General features: G+C 37.2%; 1 protein-coding gene across 1 annotated transcript in view; it reads left to right on the top strand.

Moving 5' to 3' along the window:
* Positions 1-12002, top strand: part of SCAF11 (SR-related CTD associated factor 11) — a 96012-nt gene that overhangs the window by 30405 nt on the left and 53605 nt on the right. The window contains exons 4-9 of the mRNA XM_015816903.2: positions 3456-3533; positions 3895-3986; positions 4889-4953; positions 6433-6479; positions 9246-9352; positions 11501-11587. Of these exons, the coding sequence (XP_015672389.1) occupies positions 3456-3533; positions 3895-3986; positions 4889-4953; positions 6433-6479; positions 9246-9352; positions 11501-11587 (476 nt within the window). The remainder of the gene's footprint in view (positions 1-3455; positions 3534-3894; positions 3987-4888; positions 4954-6432; positions 6480-9245; positions 9353-11500; positions 11588-12002) is intronic.

Below are 12002 nucleotides of genomic sequence, written 5' to 3'. Positions count from 1 at the left end.
GACTGGGCCACTCCAGAAGGCGTATTCTGTGCTGTTGAAGCCATTGTTTTGTTGAATTACTTGTATGCTTTGGGTCATTGTCCTGTTGCATCACCCATCCTCTGCGGAGCTTCAGTTGGCGGACAGATGGTCGTACGTTTTCCTACAAAATGTCTTGATAAACTCTGGAATTCATTTTCCCATCAATGACAACAATCCGTCCTGGCCCTGAGGCAGCAAAGCAGCCCCAAACCATGATGCTCCCTCCGCCATGTTTTACAGTGGGGATGAGGTTTTGATGTTGGTGTGCTGTGCCTTTTTTTCTCCACACATAGTGTTGTATGTTTTTCCCAAACAACTCAATTTTGGTTTCATCTGTCCACAGTATATTTTGCCAGTAGTGCTGTGGAACATCCAGGTGCTCTTTTGCAAACTTCAAACGTGCTGCAATATTTTTTTTGGACAGCAATGGCTTCCTCCGTGGTGTCCTCCCATGTACTCCATTCTTGTTTAATGTTTTCCTTATTGTAGATGTGTCAACAAAAATGTTAGCATGTGCCAGAGATTTCTGTATGTCTTTAGCTGACACTCTAGGATTCTTCTTTACCTCAAGAAGCATTCTGCGCTGTGCTCTTGCAGTCATTTTTACAGGACGACCACGCCTAGGGAGAGTAGCAACAGTGCTAAACTTTCTCCATTTGTAGACAGTCTGTCTTACCGTGGACAGATGAACATCAAAGCTTTTGGAGATACTTTTGTAACCCTTTCCAGCTTCATGCAAGTCAACAATTCTTGACCGTAGGTCTTCCGAGAGCTCTTTTCTGCGAGGCATGGTTCACATCAGACAGTGCTTCTTGAAACCAGTAAACCCATAACATGTGTGTGTTTTTAAAGGGAGGACAGCTGTCAGCAACACATCCAATATCATCACACTGATTGGAGTCAAGGTTGGCTCACTCCTGGCTCCAATTAGCTCTTGGAGACGTCATTAGGCTAGGGGCTCACATACTTTTTCCTCCCTGCACTGTGAATGTTTACATGTTATGTTCAATTAAACCATGGCAACATGTAATGTTTGTGTATTATTATTTTCAGCAGACTGTTGTTTTTCTATTGTTGTGACTTAGATGACGTTCAGAGCACATTTTATGACCAATTCATTCAAAACTCCACATTATCCCAAGGGATTCACATACTTTTTCTTGCAACTGTATGTAAATGATAATTATTTTTTACATTTGTGAACCGTCCATTTTCATCAAGGAAAGACTCTGGGTGGTGTACTATTAAACTTCAAAATATAAAAACCGTATATAAAAATTAAAATGTAAAAATGAAATGTGAAAAATAAATAAATGATAATACCGTATTTTCCGGCGTATAAGACGACTTTCTAAACCCTGAAAATCTTCTCAAAAGTCGGGGGTCGTCTTATACGCCCAGTCGTCTTATACGCCGGAAAATACGGGTATTCAGGCAGGCTTCCAGAGTTCGGCTGGCAGGATGCGGGTAACCTCTCCCCCCGTCCTGCCGCCTCCCGCCGCACCGCGCTGCTCCGCGTCCCGCGCCTCCGTGTCTCAAGCCTCTGTGGTGCAGAACTGCTGGCGTTATGCTTGGGCAGAAGACTTTTTCTTTTACAGATGGGGCGGGTGGGCCTGACATTCGCGCGCAGGCAGGACCCCGCCCGCCGAGCCACAGCTTCCCCATCGCCCTCCACGCCAGCCTGCTCCGTCTCCAGACCTCCCAGTTGACGGGCGCAGGTCCGGGGGTCGCCAGCTGACGGGCGCAGGAGTTTGGCGCTGCAGCGGCCTCCGCTTCGCCCTCCGCACGGCCAAAGCGTTGCCTGACGTTTCGGCCGACGGGCGCAGGTCCGGGGGTCGCCAGCTGACGGGCGCAGGAGGTAGGCACCGCCGCGGCCTCCCAGCCGCTTGCTTCTTCGCCTGGAGCAATTGCAAGGGCTTGCATAGTCCCCAAGGGCCGCTGACGCGCTCCCCGCCGCCGGCGACCATGCAAGCCCTTGCAATTGCTCCAGGCGAAGAAGCAAGCGGCTGGGAGGCCACGGCGGCGCCTACCTCCTGCGCCCGTCAGCTGGTGACCCCCGGACCTGCGCCCGTTGGCCGAAATGTCAGGCAACGCTTTGGCCGGCGCGGAGGGCGAAGCGGAGGCCGCTGCAGCACCAAACTCCTGCGCCCGTCAGCTGGCGACCCCCGGACCTGCGCCTGTCAGCTGGGAGGTCTGGAGACGGAGCAGGCTGGCGTGGAGGGCGATGGGGAAGCGGTGGCTCGGCGGGCGGGGTCCTGCCTGCGCGCGAATGTCAGGCCCACCCGCCCCATCTGTAAAATAAAAAGTCTTCCGCCCAAGCATAACCTTTAAGGGAAGAGAGGGAGAGAGAAATAGAGGGAGAGAAAGAGGGAAAGAGAAATAGAGAGAGGGAGAGAAAGAGGAGAGGGAGAAAGGGAGAGAGAAAGAGGGAGACAGGGAGAGAGAGAGAGAAAGAAGGAGGGAGAGGGAGAGAGAAAGGGAGACAGGGAGAGAGAAAAAGAAAGGGAGACGGACAGAAAGGGAGAGAGAAAGAGAGAGGGAGGGAGAAAGAAAGAGAGAGGGAAAGAGAAAGGGAGAGAGAAAGAAAGAGAGGGAGAGAGAGAAAGAAAGAAAGAAGGAGAGAGATTAAATTAGTAACATGGCTGGCTGTTCAGTGAATCTGGTTTCCCCACTAACTGTGCTTGTCACAAGGTTGCAAAAGGTGATCACATGACCCTGGAACAATGTGACCATCATAAATAAGAATTGGTTGCCAAGCATCCAAATGTAAATTACATGACCCTGGGGATGCTGCAGTGGTCATAAGTGTGAAAAATGGTCATATGTCACTTTTTCCAGTGCCGTTGTAACTTTGAACAGTCACCAAGCAAACTGTTGTAAGTTGAGGACTACCTGTACTTTATCACTTTTTCCCATATTTTTTTTTGTCATCAAGCTTTTGACACCTTGCTGGGTGACTGGTGGTACTCGAATGTTGCCATATTCTAAAAGTGGTACAATCGGTGAAAAGGTTGAAAAGCCCTGGCTTAGAAAACAAACAGCATGGCAGCTCCCATGGGTTTATTGTCTTATCCTTCNAAGTGACAGTTTTCCTGCTAAGTACCTGCATGTCATAAGCATTTGAATTAAAATTACCATATTGAAATCAAATCTGATGTTTTTTAATTTTTATTTGGTGTGCGTTGGAACAGGGGTAGTTTATACGGTGAGTATAGCCCAAACTCTATATTTTAACTGGAAAAGTTGGGGGTCGTCTTATACGCCCAGTCGTCTTATAGGCCGGAATATACGGTACTTAGAACTCTAAGTGGATGCCAGGGTAATATGATGCAAGTTTATGTTTTATATCCCTCATGGATTATAACAAAAACATGTACTTATAATTTTTAAAAAAAAACAGATTAAAATTTTGAACACTAATTTAAATCTTTTAGATAAGGGCTTCGTGCCCAGTGGACCGCAAACAGTTCAAGGCTGTATATAAACTAAATACTTCAGAAGATTCTGTAAAGGTACGTTCCAAGTTTTATGGACATTATTTCATAAAATATAGTTTTTATAGTGTTCGTTTTCAGTAACAAAAGCAGTTGTAGCAGCTATAGTTTTAATTCACATGAAACCTCACCTGTTTTTTCCTCTTCTGCTTTGAAACTCAGTATGTCAGAGATTTTGCTTTACTCTTTTTCTGAGATTGACAATATATTCTTACCTTGACTCAAAGTTCATTTAGAAAATATATAGTAGTATTTGTAAATAATGTTTAAACAAGTGAATATTGTTATAGGTTCATTAATAATTTATTTCTAAAGAATAAATATTAGAACAAATTATTGGAAAACTATTGTACTAATTTTAATATTAACTTCTTTGCAGGTTGAAATAAAGCAACAAATATGCAAAAAAGATGACATCATCAGTTGTAATAAGGGCAAGAATTGCCCTATAACTATGAAAACTTGCAAAAGGTTAGCAGTACCGCATGTAAACTATCTTTACAATATAAAAAACATTATTTTCACATTTGAAATATTTCAATTTTAATATGTTTTTGCATATGAAGCAGCCAATCAACGTGGAGTTTGCAGTTCAGCCCAATGAGACAAAGGAAACAAGCTCCACGTTGATTGGCTGCTGCCACTGCCTTCACACCCAATCCCTGAAGCAGCTCATTCAAACCAGCCAGCCAGCAGCAAACAGGACCTGAAGGGACACTGGCTTCATGGCAGAAATGCCAAAGTCTTTTATTCAGATGCTGGCAAAGCTGTTTTCTTTATATCTCACATTCTTACAGCTTCATCAGCATCTGAAGAAATTACTTTGGCTTTTCTACCACATGGATCAGCCTCTTCTGGAACTCTGGAGATCTTTGAAAAGTAAGCAAGTAATGCGAAATGGGGTGGGGAGAAACAAGTTGAATCCAGAGAATAGCAAAGCAGGTCTGGTGCCTGTGGAGACCCAACAGGGCAGGATGGGGAGGAAATAGGCAGGGGGGATGTTGCAGGGTCTCCGTGGTTGGTTATAAGGGTAAATGACCGCTATGGTGCTGCAACATATGTAACTTTGGGACCAGATTATAAAGACTTTTGGGGGAGGGGTCGTAATTTTGAACAGATGCTAATTGAGGAATATCTGTATTCCTAATTATATGTACTATCAGCCTTCATGTTGCTTAGAAGAACAAATTTAGTTTTATTTGCTTGTTTTTTAATAGAGGGGGTCATTGATTGTTCTTTTTTTATTAGATTATTCTGGATTGTAGTTTTGTTAAAATACTTCAGATTTTTTTTAAAGGCACTCAGATACATTATTAAAAAACATAAAATTAACTTTAATTATAAGTAATCTTTGATACGGTTTTTTCCCCCAGAAAACAGGAAAATGCTGGCATACATTTTTTACCAATACTCTATAAAAGCTGGAACCCAAACTACAGTAAGTGAGTCATTTGGTCAACTTCTTAGCCTTATTTTGACATTTGTTCTTTGTCATTTATTCTTCGGATATATTTGTTATTCTAATAAATTAACTATCTTGCACAATTAAACTATTCTGAGAAATGCTTTGAATATATTTGATTTTTTTTGCCAAATTCACTGTCTTAAACAGTTCTAAAAGTCTTCCTATATTAGCCTATTGAAGCAAAAAGTTAACAGAAATGTTAATTGACTGTGTTATAGCTTAATCTTTCATTTTTAGTACATATCTTAAGCAAATTTCCACAAAGCACAAAATCCTTTGCAAAATCAAAAGCCTTTGTTCACACAAGTCTGCTCATATTCATATTTTAGTGTTTTAATGTTGTTTTTGCATGTATGCATGTGTTTGTGCTTCAGTTAACAGATCTAAGTGCAGACAGATGTGATTCAAAAAGCCTATTTGGTTTTTAAAATACTATCAGTATGCATTGTAACCTGTTTCCTGCATTAAAATTCAAGAAACAGGAAATCTTTTGTTTCAATCCAGTGGGTCAGATGGGAGGCGGATCAGATATTTATCTAATGATAAATTTTAAATGAATGGTCAGATATGTATCATAACATCATTTAATTTGTTGTTTAATTCTATTAAAATTAATCTCAACTTTTATAGTTCAGCTATGCCTTATAGCATTAAAAAAAATCAAAGCATGGAGGATAATGTGTGTGTGTATATATATATAAATAAAATTATTGTACAGATGCTATATGATTATGAATAATGTGTAAGATGTGGATAGAGAAAAGTTTTCATAATTTGATATTTGGGGAAAGTTTTTCTTTCATAATTTGACATCTGGTGTCATTCAGTTAACTTTAATTATTGGAAGTTATAAAACGAATGGCTCTTCTTCAGATTCCATAGTTCATGTAATTACTTCAACATTGTTGATTTTAAAAGAATTTAAACAATGTATGCCAAATCTCTATATATAGCTAGCATTCACAATGGTAACATTTCTAGTATTGAAAAAATATCCTCTTAATATCAGTTGCTGAGGAATGTGGATGTGAAGTTGTACATATGGACTTGCCATAGATATCTACCTTGGTAATGTGGGAACAAGTTGTTGGATTAGGTTAGTTTTATATGGTATCCAGCATAATTCTTATGGTTTTAAATGCTATGGCATTTAATGCTGTGTGATGAGGACATGAAAGTTTTCCTTGCAGAAACCTTTCCTTGCAATTGCTGCGTTACTGAATTGCAGCTTGCTTGTTGAGTTAACAAAGCGGTTAAGAAAGAAATACATATTTTATGTGTCATTCTGAATAACTTTCAAAGAGACTTGGAATAAGGTTTTTTTTCCTGAATTTTAAGTTCTTTCAGTAGTTAAATACTTGCAACAGAATTTCTTTAAAATTTATTAGGATTGATTATATTTCCCTTAGGGCTTAAAAGTTGAATATTTTCTTGTTTGTTTTAATTATAAAGATCCTTCAAACAAGGAAGAAGTTACAAATTCAGTAAGGAAAAATAAGGTTTGTTCATATTATATATTTAAAATAATGAAGATTTCAAATTATTTCATTTTAATATCCTTCACTTTTAATATGATCCTAGATAGGTTTTTCTTCTCCTTCATATGTTTGAGCAATTGCATGATTAGTTTTTGTTGACATTTAAACCAATCATTGTGAAGTTAACTTATGCTACTTTTGAAAGAGTTTAGAAATCTTAACTTTGAAAAATGTGCTATTTGATAATATTAATTAGAGCTAATTAAAAGATACAATATAAGTAGAATTGGGCAATTGAAATAAATACATCTATAATTTGTTTTAAACTCTAAATGTATATTATATTTGTTTTGTTTTTATAAAGTCATGTCATTTTTAAGCATACTAAAATTAAATGTTAAACATTTTCAATTTCTTAAACTACTATTTGAAATAACACACATTACAAGAAAGTCTCATTGAAGTCTCACTAAAACCAGAGCATACCTGCATAAAACTGCTTGTAAATTGTTATTTAAATAATGCAAAATGCCTATATGCTAACTGATTTGTCATGATTTAGATTATTGAATGGTTTATTTAAAAAAAAGGAAAAAAGTAGATTTTTTAACTATGACATTTAAACCATACGCTATCTCCCTAATGTTTTTATCAGTATGCAGATGATACTCAGACATCTCTATCTTAGAATAAATGGAGGATATAGTGGAATCCCTGATCAATATCAGTCTAAGCAAGACAGAGTGGCTTTACATTTAGAATCTTATTCATTCAGGGATTATTTCATCTTTGGCACTCAGTGGGATGGTGTTGCCCCATGGAGAGATGACCTGCAATCTAGGGATCATCCTTGGCTCACATTACCTGCTAGACAACAATGGCCAGCAGGACCTTTGGCCAGGTTTGTTTGGTGCACCAATTATGCTATTATGTGGAACAGGAAACACTAAAAGTGATCACACATATCCTTCATATCTTCCTTATGGATTTGTGTAATTTGCTTGATATCGGCAAGCCCATGGAGACCACTGAGTGGAGGCCACTCAGAAGCTTCAAATGCTGCAAAGAGCATAGTCCATATACTTACTGAAAATACTTCTAGATAATACCATTGCTGCAGGAACTGCACTGACACCAACATGTTTCTGACTGCACTTCAAGATACTTGTTATCAATTAACAAAACTTTTTGTGGCCCAGAGCCTAGATGTGATTGACACACTCTTCTCTCTATTGATTCTGTTTGCTTAATCTGAGGCCTAAAGTTAGTTGTTTTGGAAGGTTTGAGTGCTGTAGAACTTCTGGTGCTGATAATGTCTAATCATTAACTTAATAACTGGCAGTTCAACAACCAATGTCATGTATCATTCTGTCATTAAAAAACTATTATTTGATAATATTGCAGTTTTATGCATAGTCAGAAATAAGCCCCATAAGTTCAGTGAAATCTTTTTCTTTGGTAACTTGAGATCTAGATGAACATATATTACAGAAGATCAGGATAATTCTGACATACAGTTTGACAGTGATGAAGAAAGAAATGAAATCTACAAAAATCAACTTAAAGCAGCATCTTGAACTCACAGTCCAAGCCATTCAGCAAGGTCCATGCCATTTTACCTTGAGAGGGCTTTTTGGTTAGTGAAAGGGATAGTTAAATCCAGATCTTATCTGTAGCTTGCGTGTAGTTATTGTATAGGCCACAGCATCTTCCTGATAATGTTAATAATCTATAAAATTAATAATTAAAAAAAGTTAGATCTATGCAGATGCTTAGTGACAAAAAGATAAATAATATTTCAGAAATATACCGGTAACTCAAATTCTGAAATAATCAGAGCTTTAAGAGAAGATTAAACTAACATTCATGAAATGAGATGTGTATACATGTAACCAAGATTTAAAGCAACTGAAGAATTCAAACTATCATGGGTTTTAGTACATTTAAAAATACCTATATCTGTGATCACTATTCATCATCAGTGTGGTGTGATAGTTTTTTATATCCAATCCATACTAATTGAAATGGCCTAACTAAATTATAAAGTATGTTTCAGCTCCTTGAATTTCCAAGTAGCACTTGCAGACCAAATGTATAGGATAGGGTGCAAAATGTGTGCTCTCTCATGCAGGTAGAGTATGTTGGGAATTGTCTATATATGGAGAACAATAGCGTCTGGATGGTTTTACTCCTGTTTAATATCTGCATGAAGCTGATGAGCAAGATTTAGTTGTGTTTTTTAATACCTTTTGAAGTCAGGACCTGCAGCATTTTCTGAATATCTGATTGCCCAACATGATCTTATAAGACAATTTCTCTTCATGTTACTTGAATTGTTGTCACCCATAAGGGGATACAGAAGTATGCCTTTTCAGTTACTGTTCCTTTCCTTTGATGTTTGAATGGCCGCCTCCTTCCTGGTTTTTGGTTATTCTATTAACCCTTGACAAGAGGTTATTGCAATTCTTCCTCTGCATGATGAGTTGTTATTTTGGTTTTGATAGTTCAGTTTCTGGTTTTTATCTATGGTGAATTTGGATTTATGATTTTTAGTTCAATTGTTGATTATTTATCTGTGCTTGTTTTTAAACAAAGGTGCAGATTTGGGGAATTGTGTGCCACTCAGATTGGTTTGATTAGAGCAATTTCTAAACAAATACACTTTCATGAGTACATTATAAAGAAAATATTTTTCATCTCAAGTTGGAAAGATTTGTGTGTATGTATTTTAGATTTTGAGGAAAAAAACTATGGTGGATGTCCAATATAAATAACTTTATTTTATAGCCTAAAAGACAGACCTGCTTGAACAGATTCTTCAAAAGTAACTGGTATAATAAATTTTCTTCTAATAGTAGTTTCTCTGATGTATCTCCTAATTATCAAAATGAAAGGTCAGTATAAATCTATTTTTTATCCAGAATTTTATAGTATTGTAAATACTAGTATAGTTTTTTGTTGTTGTTTTTTTGCTTTTTTGGAGAAATTGTGTTACTAGCTTTCCTCCCAAACTGCCATATGTTATCGTAGAGAGGTAATTAGAAAGCAAACAACATAAAAAAATTGTGGTTTCTGGAATTCTTTCCAACCCTTAATAATTCCTCTTTGGATCACGAGAACAAGTAGAAAGGGAATTTAGTTAGAAACATTCCAGATCACTGCCCAATTCCATTGGGAAAATGTGTTCAGTTTGTGCTCCCTCCCACCCCCCCACACACAGTTTCTGACCTGGCCTATTTTCAGGTTCAGTTTTTCTTTTGCCAGACAATTCTCCCTGTCTCCCTGTCAGATTTATTCTGTTCAGTCTTTAGATAATTATCCTGCTTGCTGTCTAACATTCTGTTGGATTAGAAAAATAAACTTGGTATGTGGACTTTAATATTAGAGTACATGATTTGGGTGCTTGGCAACTGGTGCACGTTTGCAGCATTTTCAGGTGACTGATCACCACTTGCAACCTTCACAGCTAACTTCCATCAATCAAAGTCAGTGGGAAAACCAGTGGGAAGTCACAGGTTGTGGTCATGTGATGTGCTTAAGACCACAGATGATTCACTTAATAGCTGCAGAAGAACTGACATTGGGTGATTAGGTGCAATCACATAATGTTTCACTTAACAACCACATTGTTTAGCAATGAAGTTGCCAGTCCAGATGTGGTTGTTAAGTGAGAACTGTCTGTAAATATAGACTTGTGAAGCCATAATGGGATTTTAGTAGACAGAACCAGTCAGTAAGAAGCTATAAGATATAAAAAGGAAGAAGTCATTGCATATTCTCGATTAGGGGTAATAGCCAATTTTTGGCTGTAAGATGTATTTAGTCTTACACAGCATGCAAAAGTGGGCATGATTAGGAAAAGTGGACACAGCTAATGATGGAAGGGCATATGTAACTAGAGAGGAAAAAATATAACATTCCTTTTAATCATATGAAGAAATGAAATATTCTCTCTTCATTAGTGCCTGGCCAGATTCTTCCAAAAGAGTCAGAAGAAGGACATTAAACTTATAATAAACAGTTACATGAATTGCCCAACATTGTCTTTTAAACTTAGAAAATAAGTATTCTAAACCAGAATATTTAACTTGTACATTCTAACCTTTTTTAATGAAGTGAGAATCTGAAAAAAGTGAAGGTATTATTTAAAAGATAAAATTGCAAATTTGTTACAAAATTTAATTTTATATAAAGTTCATCTGCAAACTTTTAAGTGTATGATACAGGTAATCCTCAATGAATACAGGTAATCCTCAATTAACAACTGTAATTGAGACTGGCAACTCCATCACTAACAGACATGGTTATAAAGTGAAAAAGCACCAACTTACAGCAGCAGTTCTAGTTAAGCAAATCACGCACATGATTACTGTTTGCTTCCCCATTGATTTTAATTGTTTAATTGTTGAAAGCTGGCATAGAAGATTGCAAATTGTGATCATGTGATTGCAGGACTGTCATATTTAGAGGCAGTTATCAAAAGCCCAAATTGGCTGCAATTTCAAGAACCAGCCATAAGTTTTCTCATTTAGCACCTTTGAATAGTTGCTGAACATGCAGTTCCTAAACAAGAACTATCTGTATTTTTGATATTTTATTTTTTAAATTGAAAGGTTCAGTGGACATAAGGATGACATGCCCTTATGTACACTGAACCTTAGTGCCCTGGTTTCCAAACTGTGCAAAGCCAGGCCCCCAGTGAATATCCAACAGCAGTGCATGTTATTTTAGTATTTAATAAGTAGAATGGTTCATTTGCTGCCCTAGCACACAGTTGGGAACCCCTAGGAGGGCCATGAAAAAATACTGAGGCACTTAAAATATTGTGAACTAGGAAAGTTTGAGAATCTCTACCTTAGTGTTACTTTTGTATATGGTTGGTAGATATAATGCTCTCAATATATTGTTTGAGATTATTGACAAAGTAATACTATAGGTCCTCTTGAATTTTGATATGTGGTATTAAAATGAAGTGCCTGTAATTATTTTAAATTATTTGAATTATAATTTGAATTATTTTCAAATGTTTCCAATTATTCCAGTATAGAGATCAACAAAATTGATGCAGTTATCAGACACAAGAGAAGAGAATTGGAACTGTCTTGTTCTGTATTAGCAAGAGTGGCAAGGTAAAATTTATACCTGGTTAGAAACTTCTTATTAAAAATGTTTGAGTTAGTAATAAATCTATACCATCTGTAATATTTGGGTTTCTCCCATTCTTAACTGAGTGCTTTAGGAATTTGGTTTTGATTAAGTTTGATTCATTCCCCCCCCCCAAAAAAACCCAGCCGTGGTTAACATTAATTATGACTAATTTCAGAAGAAACAAACATTTTTTAATTTCAAAAGAAGCAAGAATTATATATGCTTTTCTTCCATATATGTACACACTGTTTTTGTTCCTTTTCATTTTTCTTTTCATCCTCTGAATGAGGTCTGTGCTGTTTTGTTTTCTTTTTGGTTTACAACCATATAGCAAATAGCAAATTACTCAGAACCGAAGCAAGAGGAAATTACATGAATTGAATTCTATTTACATAG

Source organism: Protobothrops mucrosquamatus, unplaced genomic scaffold (genome assembly GCF_001527695.2).
Source record: "Protobothrops mucrosquamatus isolate PMUCROS unplaced genomic scaffold, P.Mucros_1.0 scaffold526, whole genome shotgun sequence".
NCBI lineage: Eukaryota > Metazoa > Chordata > Lepidosauria > Squamata > Viperidae > Protobothrops > Protobothrops mucrosquamatus.
The sequence above is the reverse complement of the archived record's forward strand: the minus strand, read 5'-3'. Positions and strand labels throughout refer to the sequence as shown.